The 24,959-nt window shown below is 35.7% G+C and overlaps 1 protein-coding gene across 1 annotated transcript in view; it reads right to left on the bottom strand.

Moving 5' to 3' along the window:
- The window catches only part of LOC142338090 (uncharacterized), a 46,567-nt gene that overhangs the window by 5,296 nt on the left and 16,312 nt on the right, over positions 1-24,959 (bottom strand). The window contains exons 5-11 of the mRNA XM_075387725.1: positions 20,007-20,314; positions 19,027-19,160; positions 13,009-13,270; positions 12,540-12,716; positions 7,051-7,269; positions 6,513-6,603; positions 5,790-6,455 (exon numbers count right to left, since the gene is read on the bottom strand). Of these exons, the coding sequence (XP_075243840.1) occupies positions 5,790-6,455; positions 6,513-6,603; positions 7,051-7,269; positions 12,540-12,716; positions 13,009-13,270; positions 19,027-19,160; positions 20,007-20,314 (1,857 nt within the window). The remainder of the gene's footprint in view (positions 1-5,789; positions 6,456-6,512; positions 6,604-7,050; positions 7,270-12,539; positions 12,717-13,008; positions 13,271-19,026; positions 19,161-20,006; positions 20,315-24,959) is intronic.

Below are 24,959 nucleotides of genomic sequence, written 5' to 3'. Positions count from 1 at the left end.
AATAAAAAAACATAGCAGGACAAGTCCTGAAATACAATCCAAAGAATTGAATGAAAAACTTAGATGTACTCTACCTGACCATCAGATCAATTGAACAATGCCAGACAAAACACAAAAACATCTCAACAAGTTGAGAAACTAAAACATAACCGGCAGATTTCCGGAAAATAGCCGCAGTTGATTCCCATAACCCCGATTGGGATTGAAAGAAGAGAAAAAACTAGTCAAAAAAAGATTTTCATACAAGAAATGTTAAAGTGCGAACTATTTTGATGTCATTTTGGAGCTGAACATACTCCTGTTTCGTAGTGAGACAGCACATGGGCTAGTATCAATACCAATAAGCATTAGAGATGGTGACTAAGAACAAAGTTAGAGTAACGGGCATCTAAAATCATGCTTTATGAGTTTATCCCGTTTCTATTTCTGATTATTTCATTTTTTAATACTGACTCCATTCTTTTGAATTGCTTTGCTCAGCAACTGCTGTCTAAAAGCACTTTGAGCAGAATGAGAGAAGAATGAAACTAGCCTAGAGAAGTTAAAAAGCTTTCACGCAAAATGTTGAACAATCTGTGAACTAAGGTAAAGCCAAAAATTTTTAAAGCGCCAAAAAACTAGAAGCGCTATAATAGCCGGCTGAGAAGCTGAGGCGGCTATTGAACAACCAAACAAACTAAACAATCAAACAAAAATAAAAAAAAATATACGCACTGCTAAAGCTTTTACCCCGAAGGCAAAATTTGATCCAATTAAATATACCTATATGTAATAATACCTCAAAAATAAGTTCAAACCCAATTAGTTTCTATGAAATCGGTCGAGCATTACATCTGCATGACCTGAAAAAATGCATTGGCCCTTGAAGATTGATTAACTCAGAAAATGAGAGAAAACTTCAAAAAAAATTGAAATCAACTGCAAATTTTTATGAAAGGTTGCTGAAAATTGTGATATTAATATCTTCAGAACCATTTCTGTGTCTCTAGAGGCTATTCAGAATCCCAATTCTAAGCCTTAAAAAATTCATTGGCTCATAAAGATCGATAAACTAGGCAAAACAATAATTTTAAGAAAAAGCAAAATTTATCAAATAGATTTTCGTTCTATTAAAAGGTTGAAAACCATTCCATTGCCCCTAGCAACTGTGTAATAACATACTGTCAAACCCTGGAGGTTACCTGGCAACTGAGGTTGACTGGAAATGTTAAATTTTTGGACACATTTCCCTTGACACTAACAACCATGCAGCAACTTTTATTTGACATCAAAATTTGACAAAAATTGGAAAACTTAAAAATTTCAGATTTTAGATCAGGCAGTTCTTCCGAATTTGAATTTATTTCCTGATTTCCCTAATTTTTCCCTAATTAAATTGTTTTTTCGTTTCTCCACCGCCTGTTCGGTGCAAATTTGTCCAGTAGAAGCAACATTGCTCTAATTTGACTTCTCAATGACGTAGAAAAGCCCAAACAGAAACTGTGAACAGATCATAAAACAAAACATACCCGGCAGATTGCCGGAAAATAGCCGCCGTTGACTCCAATAAGCATGATTGGGATTTAAAGAATAGAAGATAGAAAAAATAAAGATTTTTGTACAAAAACATTTTAAGATTTATTTTGATGGCATTTCCTAGTTGAACATACTTCTGTTTCTTGGAGAGAGGCTACAGGAGCTACTATCAATACCAATAAGCATAAGAGATGGTAACTAAGACTTATAGGAACGACGTTCAAATACCGGGCATCTAAAATTGGGCTTTTACGGGTTGATCCCGTTTCTATTTCTGACTTCAATTTTTTATACTGACTCTGTTCATTTTGAATTGCTTTGCTGAGCAACTGATGTTCAATTTCACTTTTAGCAGAATGAGAGAAGAGAGAAACTAGACTAGAGAAGTCAAAAAGATTTCACGCAAAACGTCGAAAAAGCGGCCAAATGGTAAAGCGAAAAAAGTTCGACGAAGTAAAAAAAATAGGAGCGCTATAATAGCCGGCTGAGAAGATGAGGGCGGCTATTAACCATATGGGACTAACCTCGTTCGAAATGCTCATCGTTGGGCGACTAACGTTGGGCGAGCGGTCGGCTTCACTACTAGCCAGCCGGTCTTTGGTATGCTAGAAACAGGGGGGTGGTTTGCTTAAACGATGGGGCAAGGTTAGGGAGGGCTGGTGGAGAGGGGGGTCAGGTTGAAATGGCCAGGTTAGGTTGAAGAGGGTAGAAGGGTGAGTGGGGTGTTGGGGGATTCGGAGGGGGCGGTTTGACCGCATACTCACAGTCTAGTAAGACGCAAGAAGCTAGGAGTTGCGCAGCCAATTATTGCCCTCCGGGTTTTAACTTTTTCCCGTTTTGAGAACGAACAGTGCCGAAAAAACAGTCAGACGAAAAATCGCATAAAAAAGACTACTTTAATATAGATACTACATACTTTGTTTGAGAGCAATTAAAAGACAGCTCACCACTATAATTGAAACACTTTGAATTGTTAAAAAGGAGAGCTCCTAAAAAATAGCTATTGAGAGGCTGACGGCTATTATTTAGATGCAACTCTAGATGCAACAACTTGAATGCAACAAAATTATACTTTCAGATTCAACTCCAGCTAATTTTTTCATTTTGCGTAGTTTGACGCATCTTTAAGTTTTGCTCTTCTTCAAATGTCATACCATATCATTCCTTGTATTTTTATTGAATTTGTTTTGATTGATTTGGTGAACTTTTGCATTCATTGGTTTCAATTTTTGATTTTTTGTGTTAAAATTGCGCAAAATTTATCAAACTCTGGACCATTTTGTCTATTTTAAAATTAAATTTGGTTATTTCGACTGTTCTTGTTATTTGATAGAGATTATTATGTTCAATCTACAATGTTGAGATATTCGATGGGCGTTGCTGTCAAAGTCATATTTGAACGATCAGGCAGTTCTTACTACACATTCGATTTTTTTCCGGATTTATAATTTTTCCCTACTTAAAATAGTTTTTCCGTGTCTCCACCGGCTGTTCGGTGCAAATTTGTCAAGCAGAAGCAACATGAATCTAATTTGACTTCTCAATGACGTAGAAAAGTCAAAAAAAGAGAAAATGTGAACAGATCACAAAACACAGCCGGCAGATTGCCGGAAAACAGCCGCCGTTGACGCACGTCGGGATTGAAACAGAAAAAGAAGAGAAATAGACAAAACTGTTTCCCAAGTTTCAAAAACTGTTCTAACTCAGTGTGCAATTTCAGTTACATTCTAAACCTATACTTACTTCAGCTTCTAAACTGAAGGGTATTAAGCTTAATACTAATATCAGCTAGCAATCGCTCTAATGAACTTTGATAACCTAATTCAAAAAGACTTAATTAATAACCGCGCGTTATCGGTTTATCCTGTTTCTTTTCATTTTGATCATTTGGCATTGACCGTATTCGCTAAATTACGTAACCCAATGCTTGAAAGCAATTAAAATCCATTCAGTTGAAACAGTGAGCGAGGTAAGTCAGAAGTCAAACGTGAAAAAAGTGACTTATGAGGTAAAGCGAAATGAAAAAAGGAGAGCGCCTAAATAACAGCCGTTTGAGAGGCTGAGGGCGGCTATTAAAAACATATCCGGCAGATTGCCAGAAAATAGCCGCCGTTGATTCCCATAACTCTATTGGGATTGCAAGAAAATAACAAAAATTGATTTTTGTACAAAAACATTTTTATGTGCGATTTATTTTGATGTCATTTCGTAATAGAACTTACTCATGTCTCTCAGTGAGAGGCTACAGGGTCTAGCATCAATACCAATAAGCATTATGGATAGTAACTAAAACTTAAGTACTTGAGAACAAAGTTCAAGTACCGGGCATCTAAAAATGGACTTTATGGGTTTATCCCGTTTCTATTTCTGATTTTGATTTTTTTTTGTACTGACTCTCTACAATTTGATTTGCTTTAACGACCAGCTGCTGTTTAAAAGGACTTTGAGCAGAATGACAGAAGACTGAAACTAGCCTAGAGAAGTCAAAAAGATTTCACGCATAATGTCGAAAAAGCGGCAAAATGGGTAAAGCGAAAAAAAGTTCGACGAAGTAAAAAAAAACATAGCCGGAAGAATTCAGGAAACGACCTGCAGGAGAAAATTGCCCGTATTTATGACTAAACAACTACAACTATTGCGAACCCTGAACCTCCACAAAAACCTTAAAAAATTTGAGGAAGAATAGACAGCATTCAAAACCAAAAACAAATTAACAAAAAACTGTAAAAACTTAATGACTTTTTAAAATAGTACAAGGAAAGATAGACCCGAATACAATTCCTTTGCAATTAGAGCAATGAAAAGCTCGCAAAACAATGGGCAAGTCATGATAGGCTAAGAAAGTTATCTAAGAATAAAAAAGAAAAACTGCAAAAAAAAATAAGAAAAATGGTTTCAAATTTCTCAATTTCTGTCAATTTTCCTTGAAAAAAAATGATTTATACCAAGAAAACTTGGGCCAACTGGTATCTGAACATTCTTTAAGTAACAAGCTTCTATTCAACTCCCACTTAAAGCATTAACACAAAAAAAACATAGCTGGCAGATTGCCAGAAAATAGCCGCAATAGATTCGTAGATCGGCAGTCTAAAAAAACAGTGAAAAAGACAGACCAAAAAAACCCGTCTTTTCATTGAAGGGTGATCTGTTATATTTTGATTAAAAATCTGTATAACTTATTGCTGCCTCTATTAGCTGATCTCAATTAACCTTCATTTAGAGTGACACACATCCATTTGACCTTATCTCTTTGAATTAAAGTAAATAAAAGTCAAATTCAAAGTGAGGAAGTCATTTTAGAGAGTGAGGTAAGTCAAGTGTGACCAAAAATTTAATCACGTGCATGAACAAAAAAACTCGCTCCACTAAGAGCGAAAAATGACGTCACACATGCAATTCAGTTGAAATTGCATGAACGAATGAACTAAAAGTGGCTGTGACGTCATATGGTCGTAACAAAAATCATGACGACGAAATAAAAAAAAACCAAGAGAAGGCCAAAAATAGCCCCAGCTATCGCTGTGCGGCTATTAAAAACAAGCAAAAAATATCATTAAATTTCGTCTAAAAATCAGCAAAACTGCAAAAACCTCCAAATTAGCATTATACTCAAATTAACTACTTCAAACTTTCAATTCCTATCAAAACAAGTCTAAAACTAATACAATATCATAATCAAACCCCATAACCATCAAAAGTTGCAAAAAACTGCTTTTAAAAGTCGCACGTGAACAAAAAAATTTCGCTCGCTTAGAGAAAATTTTTTCACACATCAATTTCTCGCTCTCTCAAAAACAGCGGTATGAACAAAAACCACTCTTTTCGCTCCGTTCTTCACTTTTGTCAGCACCAAAATCACTCCAAATTTTTTCACGCGTTTCATTTCCCGCTTCAAAAATAACTCCAATAAAATTGATTTTAGAAAAAACTTCTCCAATACTCCTCTTCGAGTCGTAAAAAATAGGAGCGCTATCATAGCCGGCTGAGAAGATGAGGGCTGCTATTAAAAACCGTATCAGACTAACGTTAGTCAAATTGCTAATCGTTGGGCAACTAACGTAACAGAGCGATCAGTGCCGAAAAAACAGTCAGACGAAAAATCGCATAAAAAAGACTACTTTAACATGGATACTACGTACCTTGTTTGAGAGCAATTAAACAGACAGCGCACCACTATAATTGAAACACTTTGAATTGTTAAAGAGGAGAGCTACAACACAATAGGGGTTGAGAAGCTGACAACGGCTACTAAAAAGGATACCCGAAAAGATCACCTGTTTGATAACTGCAGCAATGGAGCTCAACCTTCCCTCGTCAACACTTGCCAAATTAGCCAGTTGGCTCGGGTGCGGGGCAACAGTTGTCGGACGCAGTTTCGACTTCTGAAGTTGAAGCACTGTGTCGGATATCTGGGGTCTCATAGGCTCACCAGCCGTGCCAATCACAGTCCTCGGTCTACTCTCATGTGTGAACAAATTTGGCTGCTCTCTTTTTTCGTTAATATTGCTTTGTGGTTGCATTTGGGATGATGCTCGTGGGGTAACATCACTTGAACTTTTGTCCAATAAGCTTTCAATGTCTTTCATCTGACTGTTTAATAGACTACTCTTTTCGCTCGTAGACCCGCTCAGGTTTGTTAGAGCTGGCACCAGAGATTGGTACGACTTCTCTTTTTGTTTCCTTGTCAGCATCTCAAAAGCAGATACGACTTCGAGATCAATCATTTGGCGTTCCTCATGAAGTAAGGACTCCGATAGTCCACCACCGCTTGTTGGAACACTGCTACTACTGTCGGATACATTTAAAGACAAGTGAACAAACTCGACAATACTCCTGGTAACATCTGGATCTTCAAGGGCTATTCTTGGAACCCCAGCTGCATCAAGAAGACTCTTCCATTCCATTGGCAAATGAAGGTTGTCCAGAATATCAAGCACGTCCTAAATAAAGCATTCCAGAACTATATGCACAAAATATTGTCAAGGTTAAAAATTTACCTGAAAAGACGGTCTTTGTGCTGGCTGTGCATGCCAGCAACTGTTTATCAGTGCCTGCAGCTCCTCAGGAACCCAGCCAGGTATGATGGGTCTAAACAACGTAGAGAGTATCTTAACAATTCTTGCCCAGACATTGAACAACTGTCTAAATCGACACTTTATTATTGTTTTTTGACAGTCTTCACTTCACTTAAATGGATGAGATTTATTTGGAAGGCATTTTGACACAACATAATTGGTACACTAAAAACACCACTGCTGTTAGCTAAAATTCAACTACATTGTTTTCAGTGTGAAATGCCATTTCAAAGAAAACTCTGAATCAAATTATTTGGGTTAAAATTTCGGATCTTTTTCGTTTGCGCCCCCAGCTTAGCGGATGCATTCTATTTGCACCCCCCGACGCACGTTCCATATTTTTCACTGTGCAATGATTCACTATGTAATGGCAAATTCTCTGTAACTTGGGGGTGCATAAAGTACTGGGGGGGGGGGGGCGCAAACGGAAAATATCCCAAATTTCTGTGCTTGACAATACCTAAGTCCTTTTGTGACTCCCTCCAGAACATGGAAAAGTCCCATGCCTTCGTACGGCTTCTCTCGTGTCAACATCTCCCATAGAATCACTCCAAAACTATAGACGTCGCTTTTTGTTGACACTTTGCCCTGTTGCAACGTCTCTGGTGCCATCCAGGCTGGAGAGCCTTTTCTGCTTTCCACGGAAAGTTGCTTTTCGGTACCACTTTCTGTGCTGCTCCTAAGAATTATAAAGGGGCATTCAATAATTATAAAGGGGCATTCAATTGTTCAAAATTTGCACTGAAGTTGGCTACTCAAAAACCGGAAGCAGAAAAAGCAGCAATCGCTAATTATCATAACATCCACGATAGCAACTTAACTAATCATGGCATACACAACAAACACCGAATGAAAAAGTTCCCACATAATATTCCCAATCTGTTCATCCACATTCTTGGCCTAATTATCTACCAAGTAACGTAAAGAGAGACAATTTTCAATATAAAAGGTAGTGGATCCTTGGTTCTCAAATACAAACGGACGTGTACACCAGTGAGGTCTTTTTTTTTCATTTCACTAAAATGGAAAACAAATTGCACGGAACAAATACTTGGCGGAACAAAAAGGAATAAAGCCAATGTAAATGCTCAAGTGTAACAAAAACAATTGCATCAAATAAACGCCTAACTTTGCCATATAAAAAAATAAATTCTGAATTCAAATTCTATTTCAAAAATTGATGTCTTTCGAGTTAACTTTCCTCATAAGTATCTAGCATGCGCTATTTCTATTTAAATCAATTCAGGGGTGCAGAAATTTATTTTCTAGTAGTGAGGTTAGTCATGAATGCTAAAAAAAATTCATCAAATGAGCTAAAAACCACTATAAAAGGTAGTAACAGTAGACTTCGTGCAGGCAAAATCAGCTGTTGAGTGGTAGTCTACACCTTAAATAAGTCGCTCTTTCAACTCTTTGAGCGTGCTTAGATGGTCCTAAAATGAATCGAGGAAGACTATGAATAAGGAAAACTTAAAAAAGGAGGATAATTCTTGAAATGCAAAACAAGGAAAAAAATAGGTAATGCCATGACCAGTAGAATTTTTAAAACAACAACAAGAACAACAAAAACTTTTGACATTAAGCAAAGAATGCGACCCTATATAATCTTACAGAGAAAGCAGAAAAAACAAAAGGAAATTCCTTTTTTCATAAAAAAAATAAGGCTGTTAAAACTGAAAAATAATCACAGCCTGATTGATAATTGATAGATGAAAATAGAAACGATTCGCTTATGCTTTTCAAGAAGGAAGATGGGTCATTTATAAAACTGAGTTACAAGTCGACAAAAGAGAAAAAAAGCAAAATTTAAAAATCAGTTATAATCTTAAAAACACAGCACCATTAACTGAAAACATTAGTAAAATTAATTTAAGCATTAATACAAAAGCAAAGGAAATTGTATAATGATACCCAGAGAAAAGACGACAATTCAAAATCCTTTTTTAAAAACACTGCATTAAACATTTTTCATTTACGATAGCCAACTGCAGATGCCATAATAATGAAAAATAATAATGAAAAAATTACAAGACAACAAAAAGCAAAACATACTCAAACAACATAAAATTCATAAAAATACAAAAAAAAATCGTTAAAAGTTTAGCTATCCATTTAAAACACTATATTGGTTCAGTTATCATTGCCTAAAAATCCAAAATCCAATGAGATCTGTCCATAATAAAATTCAAGGATCAGATTTCAAGAAGAACAACAATAACGGAAAAACTTAAATTTCATAGTCGAAGCCATGAAAACCATAGGCAATAAGCAGGAAACGCTAAAAAATTTTCCCCAGTCCTCAGTGTAAAGAATGAGACACAAAGTCAATGAGGGCCCTCTCATTAAAACAATTTATCAAATACGCAATCAGAAGGAATAATAATAAAAAAATTGGAGTGAAAAATTAAATAATTTTAAAGCTTTTTTCAAACTCCTAGAAAAAAGCCAGAGAAAAAGTTAAAAGTTTTTTTTCAGCTTAATTAAAAGTAATACCCGAGTTAGACCATTCCTTGACATCAAAAGTACAAAAAAATGAATATAAAACAGCACCCAATAGAGTGAAATATTTTGGATTGCAGAAAACCTCAATTAAATCAAAAATAAACTATCATTTTGTGGCAGCTAGCAATAAGTCAATCTTCCAATTATCACTGGGCAAAATTATCGAAAATAGAAATGGCGCCTAAGTGGAAAAAATTAGGATAAATTGTTTTACATTGGATTAAAAACTTGAAGCGCACTTCCAAATGACGTAGTCAGAACATGGCCGGCAGATTGACAGAAAATAGCCGCGATAGACGCTTGCGGCCTTCCATGAATTAAAACAACTGAAGAAATAAGATAGACAGACCGATCGCTAGTCCTTTAATAGACCACTAGACCTTTTGGGTTAGTTTCGGACTGTCAATTTTATGACACATTCGGTCTATAAGGAAAAAGCCCTAAAAGAGCTTTTTCAAAAGTGATATTCGAAATCAAAAACTCAAGACGAATACTCAAGAATTAGGGAAAACAAGTTGGGCACTACTTAGATGCACAATACTGATCTTTAACTAGTAAATTTTCATAAAAATTGAAGTTCCATAAGTGAATTCAGAAGTCATTTTTTTAGTGAGGCAAGTCATGCAACTAACCTTAATGCAAAAATGTCGTCAAGCACACAAACTTTAACTGCAAAGCAGTAGAAGTCAGTAAAGTCAATGAAAAAATCAATTTCAAGAAGTCGGTTCGTAAGAACCATCGATGGAGACGACGAATTAAAAAACATAGAAGGACAAGCCCTGAAGTACAATTCAAAGAATTTTCTTTGAATAAACAAAAAAAACTAGACCTAGAACGGACTATGATTGAATTGCGAAAACCATTTCAAAAAATCAAGAAAAAAAATTCAATGACAAATTGCCGCATGTGAACAAAAAAAAACCACGTACGAGAAAGCGAACTTTTGTTCAAACACCGTTTTCTCAAACACCGTTCAAAATTTCATGCCCCAAAACCAATCGTTTTTTCGCTCCATTTTCTTTTTCGGCGTGACCAAAATCACTACTCCAATTTGACTTCAAAAATCATGAAAATGTGTGAACAGATCTTTAGGAAAAGACAGCGCCCCAATACAATTCTTTGAATTGTAAGAAACCATGATAACCCCAATAATGGCCGCTATCACTTCGCGGCTATTAATAAAACAGATTCAACTTATACGCGACCTCAAGAGTCCTCACAACAGACGCATTTACTACTCGGCTAACCTAGATAAAACTTTCTTTATGGGTGCAAAAACATAAGTCTAAGGTCGGGTTCAAAACCCCACCTTCTGAGTCCGATTCCGTCACGTCGACAGAGGCATTAACCACTCGGCTATCAGGGTCATCGTCTCTCTAACAATCGGTTTTGTTTGAAAAAACTTTTTTTCGGAATGAGAGCGATTGAAATCACTCAAAAATCAAGAAGTGCGTGAAAAAGTCAGTTGAGAAGTCAAAGATTATTCCAGAAAAGCGCAAAAACAGTCAAGCAAAAAATCTTCATAAAAACACACACGATTACGATAAAAGCTTATCATTCGAGAGCAATTAATCGCCAGAGAAATCAAGAAATGTTCTAGAACAAAACGCAAAATGAACACACAAACATTGATTTCAACTTCGTTCGAGAGCAATTGAGAGCAATAATACTCAACTTAGCTCTAAGCTTATGCAGATAATAAGTGTAATGAATTAGGTTACTCACATAGAATCAGTAAATGGGTAGAATGTTTAAGCCTTTTTCTGAAAAGCACAAAAAAACAAGAAAGACAGAACACATTAAAATGGACCAAAATATACCAAATTAGACTTAATTTAAACAATTCTCTAATAAAAACGCCATAAGACTGAATCGATTGACTGTCAAGACAAACAACTTAGAAGGGCGAATAGGCTTGACGTCAGCGGGGTTTGCACCCGCGACCTCAATGATGAGAGTCTTGAATATTAACCTCCTCGCCACACGGACTATGTATGGTTACCCTTCAGAATCAGTTTCATTTCAGAATCAGTTTCAAAGTATCTTAATTTCTGAATGTGCAATTCAAATCACTCAAAAAGTCAAGCCTGAAAAAGTCACAAAGAAGTGTAATCGAAAGAATATTCCAGAAAACGGCTAGCCAAAATTTTGTACACGTTTACAATAATTGCTCCTAACTTCGTTCGAGACGAATTAAAAATGTCACTTAACTACCAAAAAGACTAAATCCTAGCACAGCACTCACATTAGTCTGTATAACCTGAACATCTTAAGACACTTGACATAAGTCCTTAAACTTTAAGTCTTCTTGGTTCATTCCCTGTCTTTTGATTTCGCTCTCAGACATTGAAAGTATTCGCTTAAATTTGCTGAACGAATTCTAAATTCTATTCAGTTGAAACAGTGAATACGGCAAGTCAAAAGTATAACATTAAATTAAAGTCTTACGTAGAATGAAAAAAAAACCTAAAAAGAAATACAAAAACATAGCAGGAAAATTCCTGAAAAACGAACCAAGAATAGCATAAAACCAAGACCTGACAATCGATCACATCAGATGAACAACTTTCAATCAAAATCAAAGCATATAACCGTACATGCAGCAAGAAAAAAATGAGGAAAAATTTCCATTCATTTTCTTTTAGAAAATCAGAGTATCAAGGTCGAAAAATCCCAGTGCTAACAAATAAATTCACCTTAACGACACGCGTCCTCAAAACGCGAATACCATCTAAAAACTACTGAAGACGAAAGGATCAGATAAAAATTAGAGAAATGATCAAATCGAATATAACTTTTGTCTTTGAAACAGACGTCAAAGACATTAAACCAGATACCAAAATATAAAAACCTTGAATGAAAACGGTCCCAAGCGTACAAATAATTGTTAACCGTTTCCAGAAAAACCACTTGCGCCGAAAAGTTGGAGTTTCAAATAAAAAACTGATAGAAGAGAACAACTTCAATCACTTAGCTATAATTGGATTTAGCCAAATTGACTGTAAAAAAAACCAACACGATCGCATTATAGCTACAATCAGTTTGCAGCTTCCAGCTATAATAACCTGTTTTGTTTTGAATTTTAGATTCCGTGCTCCTTTCGATTAAAAATACGTTAAACTTGTGGATGAGAAGGGTCGGAATATTTTGTACAAAAGATCATTACTCAGCCTGATTACTTTCAACTCGTGACGCATTCAATGCGGTTTCCAAGCGTTGAATTTGCTAAATAGATAAATTCTGCTGTTTTCAGCTGCACCCTTGCCAACAAATTGTCGCAACAATAAGCGGCCGTAATTTTAGAGCTAAACAACTGGAAACATGAAACTCCACTGAACAAATAACGCGAATCACATTTGGTTTCTCGAGAACCAGTCAAGAACATTTGACATGTCATTCATCAGAGAAAGGCTATTTGGTGAGCCTTGTACTCGAAATGTCACTAACTTGAGCTTTGAGAACCCGAAGTCGCCAATCTTTGCTCTACCATAGCCATCCAAGAGGACATTCATGGACTTCAAGTCTAAGTGGAGAACAGGCCCTGGCTTATGTCGGTGCAAATAGTTCATGCCCACTGCCATATCCTTTGAAATCTGATAGAAAGCCACGTGATCCAACCCTGACCTAAAATAATACATTAATGAGACGAAGGATTTACAATCTACAAACGTTGCGGTGTACAATCTACAAACCGTCATCATTTAAAACAAAGAAATTAGTCAAAATGAATGACGTCCCACTTCAGGGTTCTCGCTCAACGTAATCATTGCTTTACAAAATTTCTGGTTCACAAAGGCTCATAACTTATTCCTGGTTATCGTATAAATTTTTCTAATTTGAACAATTTCAAGACAGCTACATAAGTGCCCACCCTAAGATCACACGGTAAACACTTCATTATCACTGGGACCTTTACCTTTCAAAATCATGCAGGACGTCGAACAGACTTCCATTGGCCATGTACTCCAAAACCATCAAGGGCCTCTGTTCTGCGTCTCTGCATACTCCCAGAAGCAGCACTACATTTGGATGTCGCAGTTCCCTTAACAGTGCGACCTCTGCATTGAAATAGGATTCATCTGACGAGGACAGAAGGCCTTTGAGTCGTTTTATAGCCACTTCAGAGCCACTGTAGTAGCCCCAGAACACATCCGCAAAAGCTCCATCGCCTATGAAATCTGCAAAAAAAAACGTTTCCAAGCCAAATAGTAAGAACGCTCTGTGATTATGAATTTTCAAAGCACTTGATCAGTAGCCTTTTTGTAAAAAAGTGAACATAACCTACTATCCTCGGGCGAATTGCTCTCAAACGAACGGCGAGCGGTTGGCTTCGTCAGTAGCTAGCAACGGTTCAGTGAGCCCAGATTTTGCTTAATTGAAGCGGTGTGAGGTGCTCGCAGTGGGGGGTCAACTGCGGTAGGAGGATCTTTGGCTCTACGGTGCCCTTATGGACTGAGCGATGTGCAGGGGTAGGGATTGGGGGACATGCTGATGTGGGGGAGGCGGTGGGGGTCTGGGATCATTTTCTAAGAACCGCCCTTCGCACCATAAATATAAGTCTCCAAAACAGTTTCTGTGAATCGCATACTTGGAGAATAGTGAGGTGAAAGGCTCTAGGAGCACTTAATGCCCTCTGGGCGCTACCTGTTTATCCGTTTCTGAGAACGAAAAGTCAAATGGGTCTGACAAAAAATTGCATTAAAAAAAAACAGGATTAACATAATTGTTACAAACTTTGTTTGAAAGCAATTAACAATGATTTCTTTGAAAGTGCTAGTTAAGTCATTGATGATAAAACATTTCTACAATAATCCAGCGTTAATAAGGGTCATGTATGGTGACATCACGCCACTCATCAGACTATCTAGTATCCCTATTTCAAGCCTCAAAAAGTTTCACTGGCTCATAAGAATCCATAAACTTCGAAAATGATAATAATTTTCCAAATATTCGAAAATTAAATTTTAAAAATGGCTAAAAATTGAGTCATTAAAACATTGACATGCATTCGATTAACTATGCAACAGCTTGTTATCAAACTTCGGAGGAGGTCCCTGGTGCCAGAAAAAAATTCAACAAAATGAAAAATATTCAAAAAAGTTGAAAAAATTGCAAATATTTTTTTTAAAATGCTAAAATTCGTAATAATTAAATCTTTAAAAACATTCAATTACACCTAGAAATTAGGCAGTAACCTGTTATCAAACACTAGAGGAGGTTCAGTGGCTCTTGAGGCTGTAGAAAACTAAAAATGACAAAGATTTCAAAAAACTTGAAAATTGCAAAAAAAATGAACGAATTTGTGATTAAAAAAGTTAAAACTAATCCATGGCCAATAAAAAATTTCCAGTAATTTACTATCAAACCCTAACGGAGGTTTTCAGAACCCTGACATTCAGAAAACCTGAATATTGACAATAAACGTATAAAAAAATGCAATTTTGTCAAAAAAGCTAAATTCGTGATGCTAAAATCTTGAAAAACATTTCATTAAATCTAGAAACCATGAAGTACCTACCCTATTATCAAACCCTAGAGGAGAAACCCAAAAAATGACCAAAATTTGAAAAAAAACAAATTTTAACAAAAAATTGTTAAATTTTGTGATATTAAAAAGTTGAAAACTATTACATGGGAAAAAATATTTAGTAAATTATTATTAAACCATTAATGATGTTTTCTGGCCCCCTGGGTCTGGAAAAACTTGAATTATGACAATAAATGTCAAAAAAAGTTAAAATGCTAAAATTCGTGCTTTTAAAATGTTGAAAACCATTCAATTACCCATAGAAAATATGTAGTAACCTATTATCAAACCCTAGATGAGGTTCCTTGTATCCTAGGGCTAAAAAATGACAAAAATTTTCAAAAAGCTTGAAAATAAGTTGAAAATTATGATAAATTTGCGTGTTTTTCTTTGAACTACCAAAACATATCTCTTAAAATGGTCATAAAAAGTACTTATGTCTTGCAAATGACCTTTATCAACTTTAACCAGCCTCAATTTTAGACTGGTCCGACAAAAAATTTGAAAAATGGCGAAAAAACACGAAAAATTGTATTATTTTGGGCTCAAAAATCCTAAAAATGATCTTTTAACCTTAAACTAAGCCTTCCCAGTAGCTTCACCACACAAGCACTTGAAGGACTACTAATCGCGGCTGAGGGCCTCTAATGAAACTTAATGCCCGCTGGGCGCTGCCTGTTTATCCCGTTTTTAAGGACGAAAAGTCAAATGCGTCAGACGAAAAATCGGTCAAGCAAAAAAAATAGCATAAAACAGGACTAATGTAATCGCTACAAACTTCGTTTGAGAGCAATTAAGAAGGTCAAACAAAGTCCTGCATGTCGCAAAGAATGTATCCCAACGCAGCGCAAAGGAGGCTCGCGCGTTGACATTACCTCGATAAATTTATGTAGCGAAGCACAAGCAATGAGAATAGTCGGCACAGGTAACAGAATAGTATGCAGGAAACTAGCCGCTGTTCTCCCACTGATAAACGTTGGGATTGAAATAGATACAGGAAAAACTGACAACATTTTTTATGAGAGTCAAAAGTGTACAAATTTGAGCGTAGTTTCGTAAGATTTAATCAACTTGAAGAATTCGATCTCTGAATTGGAAGATAACCAGATTAATACTAATACCAGTTAGCCGTATAACATATGGGACTTGAATAACTTTACGGAGAAGTCCTTAAACATTGTCATAGTGCCCGAGCCTTCTCGTTTTATTCCGTTTTTGATTTTGATCTGACCTTGAACGTAATCGCTTAAATTTGCTGAACCAACTTAAATTCTACTCAAGTTGAAGAGTGAGAAAAGAAAGTCAGAATTCAAACATTAAAGTGATGACTTATGTAATATGAGAAAACTAAAGAATTCCAAAAAGCAGGAGGAGTCCTGAATAACAATCAATGAAATGAATAAAACCCCGACCAGATAATCGATCACATCAGAAGACCAACTTTCAATTGTTACCGAAGCATATAACCTCACATACACGAAAACAAAACTCAAAATAGCAATTTTCATTCCTCTTCCTTTCGAAAACCAGTATTATCAAAGTAACTAAATACGGCAACAATATCTAAATTCACCTTAACAATACGCGTTTCAAGTATTATCTTTGAAGAAAACTAATGAGGATAAAAAAAGAAAAATGAGAAAAACGAATATCACTTTCGTCTTTGAAACAGGCGTCAGAGAAATTAAATCACGTACCGAAAAATGAAAACCTTTAACCACATTAAACAATTGCCAATAAAAATTACATACGGATTGAAAAGATGAAGGAAACAACAAAGGTTGAATGAAAATTTTGTGAAAACCAGTAAAATCAAAATCAAAAAATTGTTACTTAGAAACTGGACAAATCATACCAACAAAACTAAGCCTAATCATAGAAGCTTATCTGAGAAGATCTGCCATAAACATGGATAGGTGAGAAGAAAACAAAAAAACATAACAGAATAACGTCGGACGCATCGCTCTGGATCAACTTGCGAGCGGTTGACTACGTCATTAGCTGGATACCGTTTAGGGAGGCTAGCTTTAGCTTAAATGGAAGTGCGTGTGTGGCCGAGGCTGGGAGTGCAGAGGGGAGGGGTACGGGGAGTCGGGGCACTGTGTTACGTGTGGAAAACGGCATTAGCTGTTCGTCCCGATTTTGAAGACGGAAAGCATCTTTTTGAGTTAACCGTCAGAAGACAAATCGGTACAGCAAAAACCTTACAAAAATGATTGCAGGACTAATATAATTGAAGCAAACATCGTTTGACAGCAATTACTTCGTGGAACCGTCACTAAAACAATAATCAGGCAGAACAATCCCTGAAACAACCCAACTAAAGTCAGACCAATTGCTCTTGAACAAATTAAAAAGTATAAACCTATTTATAAAGCATTTCAGGGTGCAAAAGCCAGTCTAAGCTGTTAAACCTAGCCGGCAGATTGCCAGAAAAAATCGGGATTGAAACAGAAAAAAAGAGATAGAAATTGACAAATATTTTTCCTAAGTTCGTTCTAATTCAGTGTACAGTTTCAGTTAGATTCTAAACCTATACTTACTTCACCTTTCAGCTTCTAAACTGAAGGGTATTCAGCTGAAAACTAATATCAGCTAGCAATCGCTCTAACGAACTTTGATAGCCTAATTTAAAAAGACTTAATAACCAGGCTTTATCCGTTTATCCCGTTTCTTTTGATTCTGCTCTTTTGACATTGACCGTATTCACTAAGCTACGTAATTCAAAGCTTGAAAGAATTTAAAATCCATTCAGTTGAAACTGCGTGAAGTAAGTCAGAAGTCAAATGTGAAAATCGTGACTTATGTAAAACAAAAAACGTAATCAAAAGGTAAAGCGAATTTAAAAAAAACATAGCAGGACCAGACAAGTTCTGACATACAATTCATAGAATTTTCATTGACTAAACAAACAACCAGACTTAGAACGGACTATGAGTAAATTGGGAAAATCATTTCTAAAAAAACAGATAAAAAAACAGAAAATCAATGTCAAAATGCAGCATGTGAACAAAAAACCACTAGCGAGAAATAAAAAACTGGTTCAAACAAAAAACTAGGCCTAAAATGAACAATGAATGGATTGGGAAAACCATTTAGAAAAAACTCCCATCAAAAAAATCGAAAAAACAGTAAAAATTGAAATAAAATTGCCGCACATGAACAAAATACTAGCGAGAAAGCGAATTTTTGCTCAAACACCGTTTTCTCACTCTACTTTAAAATTAGAGCAAAACTATCAGAGCAAAAAAACGCCGCAAAACCACTCGCTTTTTCACGCCACTTCCTGTTTCGGCGTGACCAAATTCACTACTCCAATTTGACATCAAAAATCGGATGGTTTCTGCTAGCGCTCCCGCTTAGTTAGGCACCCCCCTTTATAAATGTGTAAACATATTGTTAAAGCTAGTTAATCTTATACGCGAACATATATGAACAATATGCATTTACTAAAAGCTACTACAGCTATGATTTGAAAGTATTACGTATTCAACCAAAAATTGTTGCATATAACGTAAGCATCAATAAAAATTTCTGTATTAGATCATTTTTGGTGCTATCGGCTACAATAAGGGCTTGATTTTTAACAAATTTTGAAGGAAACTTATCAAAAATCGTTCTAGCAAATATCGTTCTTACAATTCGCGAAAACTTAGATTTTGGGGGTGCAAATTTAACGGATATATAGGGATGGGGGTCTAGCAGAAAAGATCCCAAAAATCATGAAAATGTGCGAACAGATGTGCGCCCCAATACAATTCAAATTTTTTGAATTGTGAAAAAAGGAGAGCGCCTAAATAATAGTGGTTATAGAGGCTGACGGCGGCTATTAATCATGAAACAATACCGCCATTTAAGTTTCTGTTTACCGTCTTAACCACTAAGCTACATTTGCGTTGATTCTTTTCGCTCATTATAGCTTTTATATTAGTAACAAACTTTATTTCAGAAAGAGAGCAGCAGATCACTCAAAAAAGATGAACTCAAGCGTGAAAAAGGCACTCAAAAAGTCAAGGAATGTTTTAGAACAAAATTTTGCATGAAAAGACGCACACGTTTACAATAATTGCTTCAAATATCCTTAGGGAACAATCAAACAAACGTCTTGGCGTCTTAATCTTAGGTGACATAAACGTTTGATTAGAGTTTGACGCCCTCAGTTGATCTGATCCCCTAACAAAATAGGCAAAATCAATAATGGCAAAAATACTTCTTCATAAGGTTTTAATCTGCCCAGCTAGGACCTGAGAATTCCAAATCTAAAGCCATATAAACATGCACTTTTGATATCTACCAACAGCAGTTAGAAATGAATTTTGGCTAAAAAAATTTAATCACATTAACTCTTAAATTTGCTGTAACAATATCAAGTTGAACGAATAGGGCGTCGCCTCTATAGAAAATCACCTTCTTCACTGAACTGGAGGTCTTCTATGTTTAGTTCGCAGGCTGATAAAGGGTCATGTTCTTTGAGACGCTTCAATTCTCTCTCCAGATGACGAATTTGCTGTTTATACTGCGTCTGCTGCTTTTGGAGATTCCTGAACAAAAAGAAAACATGTGAACACCGAATTCAAAAATTCTGCATTCACAATTAGTCTAAAAGAGAACTAGAATGTACCAAGGGCCACACCGTCAGTATCATTTTCCTCTGATATTAATCGGACCGAGATGCTTTTGCTTAACAAAAATGTACCAAGCATCTATTGACAATAACTCACGTAATTGATAACTTTATGATTTACGATGGCCTCTTCATAACTGCTTCAGACAATGAATGCGTCAAGACTTTACAAGATACGCAAAGCTGATAATTTAAAGCTATCAGAGAAAAATAACGGACGCCACAGCGATGTAAATGTTGATCTTCGGTATAGTCTAACCTTTGGCATAGAAAAACTAATTAATTCTCAAGCTGAGACTTAAAAAGTTGATGAGCGAAACTACTAATTGCTTTCTATTTAGTATAGAAAGTTTTCAGATAAGACTATTCTCAAAAATTATCCGGATCATTTGAGACATCAGTTAGAAGTTCTCAAATCAAATTCCTATCCGATTTATTATTATAGACAAATTGTCGCAAACTAGCCGAGATTCGCCCTATTAACCTCAACTGAGAGCAGAACAATGACGTAGCATAAGAAGATTAAATTGAAGCCCCTAATATTGAGATCGGCTGTCTCGTTCTTTCAAAGTTCCCGTTCTATTTAGTAGGGCCAAGACCTACAAAATTTGAGTCAAAATTTCTTTCCATTGACTTTGAGATCTTTGTAAAAGAAACCACCAGAAAGTACTTTTAGTGGATAATAGTGAAAGATGGAAAAAGTTGTGGAGTTTCACAACCGGCATGAAACAGAATCGGTACGTGGTCCCTTAAAATTACGTACTTGACCATATCTTGCTCCGCCATAGACGCCTTAAGAGACATCAATGTTTTTGCCTTTGAAGAACTCTTCGCCTGACCCGGCAAATCTCGACCAGGCATTAGCATCTCTCGCACAGGAGTGTGTTTATACTGTGACAACTTTGCACTTGCCACAGTTCGCGCTCGATTACGTCTAGCATAAGAAGGGTAGTCCGACAGCACGCGAGTAGATCCCGTTCCAGTCATGCCAAGCTCGAATTGTGCTAGCTGCACCTTAATCTTCTCAATCATCGACAGGGTTTCGGGAGTCGATCCACTGTGTTTCAGAACCTAAAGCAATCGAATCTAAAACTAGAACACATAGTTTTTTTAGGAGCCTGAAATAGGATAAAACAGCAAAAAAAGTTTTCAAAGGAATCCGAATAATCTTTTGCACAAAAACTTTACAGGCAAATAGATGCAATACACCAATCAGACTGAAATTGAGTGTGCAAAGAAATGCAAGGACGACAGAAAAAAATTTTGAGTCAATGGATAGTACAACCCATAATATAATGGCAAAATAATTTATATCACAAGAAGAACTCCTTTCGCAAATACGGACGTACCACCATTATTAACAGCCGATTGGATAGAAGACACGGCTACAAGAAAAGCACGCTCAATTTCATGAACTTATCCCTTCCCAGAAATTATGATGTACGGTGAGTTTTTACCCTATCAAATTTAAAAGGCAAAATTTAACTTATTGGACAAGGATTTTAGCGCGCTTCCCTTAGCGAGCAGTCGAATCGAAGAAATGATATTGGTTTTAAAAAAATCGAAATGAAAACCAAAAAAAAATCCATCGATCATAGAACATAGCCGGCAGATTGCCCAAAAATAGCCGCGATAGACGCTTGAGGCGTTACATGAACTGAAACAACTATAGAAATAAAATAGACAGATCGACCACCAGTCCTTTAATAGACCACTAAACTTTTTGGGTTAGCTTCGGACTGTCATTTTTATGAGACACATAAGCTCTATAAGGAGAAAGCTCTGATACGGCTTTTCAAAATTAGGATCTTTTCCGTTTGTGCCCCCTCAGCTTAGTGGGCGCATATTATTTGCACCCCCCGATGCACGTGCAATATTTGGGCGGGGGGCACAAACGGAAAAGATCCCAAAATTAATATTCGAAATCAAAAACTCAAGACTCTAATATTCAAGAATAAGGGCATGTTTGGCACTACTTAGATGCACACTATTGACCTTTAATAGGTAAATGTTCATAAAATTTAAAGTTTTATAAGTGAGCTCAGAAGTCCTTTTTTTGAGTGAGGTAAGTCATTGAAAAAGTCAATTCCAAGCAGTCACGGTAGCAGGACAACATAGCAGGACAAGTCATAGCAGGACAAGTCCTGAAATACAATTCAAAACATAGCAGGAAAAGTCCTGAAATACATAGCAGGACAAGTCCTGAAATACATAGCAGGACAAGTCCTGAAATACAATTCAAAGAAATGAAAGAAAAACTCAGAATTACCCTGACCAGCAGATCAATTTAACAGTGCCAGCCAAAACTCATACAAAATCATCTCAAAAATTGAGAAACAAACAATCAAACAAACTAAATATATAATCATAAAACTTTGAAGCTTTTACTCCTAAGGCAAAATTTGATTCCTTTAAATATACCTGTATCAAAAATATGTTCAAACCAAAATTTGTTTCTGAGATTGGTACAGTATTATATCTGCAAGGCCTGAAAAAATTCATGGGCCCTTGAAGATCGATTAACTCGAAAATTTTCAAAAATTAAAAAAATGGTATCAATTGAAATTTTAATTGAGATTTTTTGCTGAAAATCGTGATATTAATATCTTAAGAATCATGTCTTAAAAAATGATTCTAGTGTCTCTAGAGGCTATCCACAAGACCAATTCTAAGCCTTAAAAATTAATTGGTTCAAAGATCGATAGGCAATAATTTTTTTAAAGACTTTTAAATTTCAAAAAACAGAAATTCGTTATATAAAAATATTGAAAACCATCCAATTACCCCCCTAGCAAATATTTAAAAACATATTATTAAACCCTGTATGAGGTTATCTGGCTACTCAGGCAAGAAAAACCGAATAAAAGACAAATGTCTTGAAAAAAAAACAACTTGCAAGTTTTATCAGAAAATTTTCGAAAGGTTAAATTCGAAAGGTTAAATTTTTGAAAACAAATACATTGAAACTGACAACTATGCAGTAATTTTTTGCAGAACGTGGAATAGGTTTCCTGGCACTTTAGAATGGACAGATATCAAAATTGACAAAAACTTTAGGAAACCTCAAAAAATAGCAGATTTTATCAAAAAAAATGCTAAAATTCGAGACACTAAAATGTTGAAAACCGCTCCATCATTACTGGAAACCATACAATTCATTATTATCAAACCTTAAAGGAGGTTCCCTGGCCCTTGAAGCCGGAAAAACGCAAAAAATGACAAAAATTTTCAAAAAACTTGAAAAAAATTGCAAAAACTAGTATCATTTTGTGTGTTTGTGTTTGTAGTACCAAAACATATAGCTCAAAAAATTGTCATAACAAGTAATTTTGTCTCGCAAAAGGCCTTCATCAACTTTTAAAAACTTCAACCTTAGACTAATCAAGCAAAAAAAAACTTGGAAAAAATCACAAAAAACATGAAAAATTGCACCATTTTGAGCACGAAAACTCCTAAAAATGATCTTTTAACCTCGAATTGAGGCCATCCCAGCAGCTGCAACACTCTAAGCACTTGAAGGACTACTAATGTCCACTTTGGGCCTCTAATTAAACTTAATGCCCGCTGGGCTTTACCTGTTTATCCAGTTTTGAAAGATCAAAGTCATTGAAAAATGTGTGAACACATCTTAAAAAAGACACAGCGCCCCAATACAATTCAAATTCTTTGAATTGTAAAACAATTAGGAGCGCTATAATAGCCGCCTAGAATTGAGGACGCGGCTATTAATAATTAACAATATTTCAGATAATCTCTATGAAAAATAGATAACAAACTATAGAAAATCCTTCAATAGATAATAAACATTTGAGACCTTAAGATGGATCCGAGATAGAAACATAAACCCCCTAACGTTGGACGAATTGCTCTCGAATGACTAGCGTGGCAAACAATTTAGAAGGGCAATTTAGCTACAGGTTAGATTTATTGTGCAAAAAAATTCTGACTTGGGAGAGGTCCGAGCCGCTGACCTCTTGGCCAAGACTCAAAAAAACGACCTAGAAAAAACGATCCAGCGAAAATTTTGCATTAAAAAAGACAAACCTGTTTACAATAAATGCTTCAAACTTCGACCGAGAGCAATTAAAAAGTGCTACTCGAAAAATTGTTTATTTTTCACATTCATTTAAAGTTTAGATTTAGATTTTTATTTTCTACTTTGAAAAGATGTCAAAAACCAATTTCTTTCAACCAAAACAGCTTTAAAATAATGTAGTTGGGAATCTCTATTCAATTTCAATTAGAGTTTACATTCTCAATGAATATTCACAAAATGAGTGCAGAAGTCAGCTTTTGAGAGACACAAAACAAAAACCTTATCTCAAGATTGACCAAAAAACTCATACTAAAGAGGTCGACAAATGACGTCACATGCACAAATTAAGCAGCAGAGGCAGAATTCTAGAAGTCAGTACAAAATTCCCTCTTTTATTTGTCAAAAGCTCGCAACAATGGAACAACGCTTTAAAAAAGACGGGACCAATAATAGCCTCGCTATCGTTTCTCGGTCATCAAAAAACTAACACAACTTGTACAAATTCTTGAACTTATTCAAAAAAGTTATCTAAAAGAAAGAAGAGATCTCAACTAGCTTTTGTCTTAATGTCGCTTCCCAAAGTTAGGAAAAAGGAATTCGTACTAATAAAAACTAGCATGATCTTGCAAAAAAAAATTAAAACATACCCGGCATATTGCCGGAAAATAGCCGCCGTTGATTCCTATAACTCTATCGGGATTGAAAGAAAAAAAAATATCAACGAAAATTGATTTTTGTACAAAAAAACAATTTTAAGTGCAATTTATTTTGATGTCATTTGGTAGTTGAACAAACTCCTGTCTTTCAGTGAGAGGCTACAGGTTCTAGTATCAATACCAATAAGCATTATAGATAGTAACTAAAACTTATGAGAACAAAGTTCAAGTACCGGGCATTTAAAAATGGGCTTTATGGGTTTATCCCGTTTCCATCTCTGACTTTGATTTTTTTATACTGACTCTCTTCATTTTGAATTTCTTTGCTGAGCAGCTGCTGTTTAAAAGGACTTTGAGCAGAATGACAGAAGAGTGAAACTAGCCTAGAGAAGTCAAAAAGATTTCACGCAAAATGTCGAAAAAGCGGCAAAATGGTAAAGCGAAAAAAAGTTCGACAAGGTAAAAAAAAATAGGAGCGCTATAATAGCCGGCTGAGAAGATGAGGGCGGCTATTAAACAAATATAAGCGAAGAGCGTATGAATATTTAACCCACTAGCGTCGGAAGGATTGCTTTCGAATGACTAGTGGAGGAGCGAGGACTAAAATGTTCACTAAGGTTAGAATTTATTACGCCATTGGAATTTATTATAACTAAGTGAAAAAAGACATTTGTTTAGATCACACGAAACGCAAAAATTCGAGGTCGTAAAATTCACTCGAAGAGTCAAAATGATAAAGCAAAAACTTTGCATATGAACACAAGTGTACTATGATTGCTTCGAACTTGGTTCGAGAGAAATTAGCCACCCTCTAAATTTTATTCTCGTTTCTAATTTCATTTTCAATTTAACCTTGGTGGCATTTATTTAAGATAAACCCACCATTGAGGGATTCGACAGAAAAGTTTAAAAATACTGGAAAAAGAGAAAGATAAATTGATTGACACAAAATAAACCATCTAACGTTGGAAGAATTTCTCTCGAACAACTGACAAGGCAAACAATTTAGAAAGGGGCATAGGCT

The sequence above is a fragment of the Convolutriloba macropyga genome, chromosome 1 (genome assembly GCF_964194025.1).
Source record: "Convolutriloba macropyga chromosome 1, txConMacr16.3, whole genome shotgun sequence".
In the NCBI taxonomy this organism is placed as follows: Eukaryota; Metazoa; Xenacoelomorpha; order Acoela; family Convolutidae; genus Convolutriloba; species Convolutriloba macropyga.
This window is presented reverse-complemented; position numbering and strand designations above follow the sequence as displayed.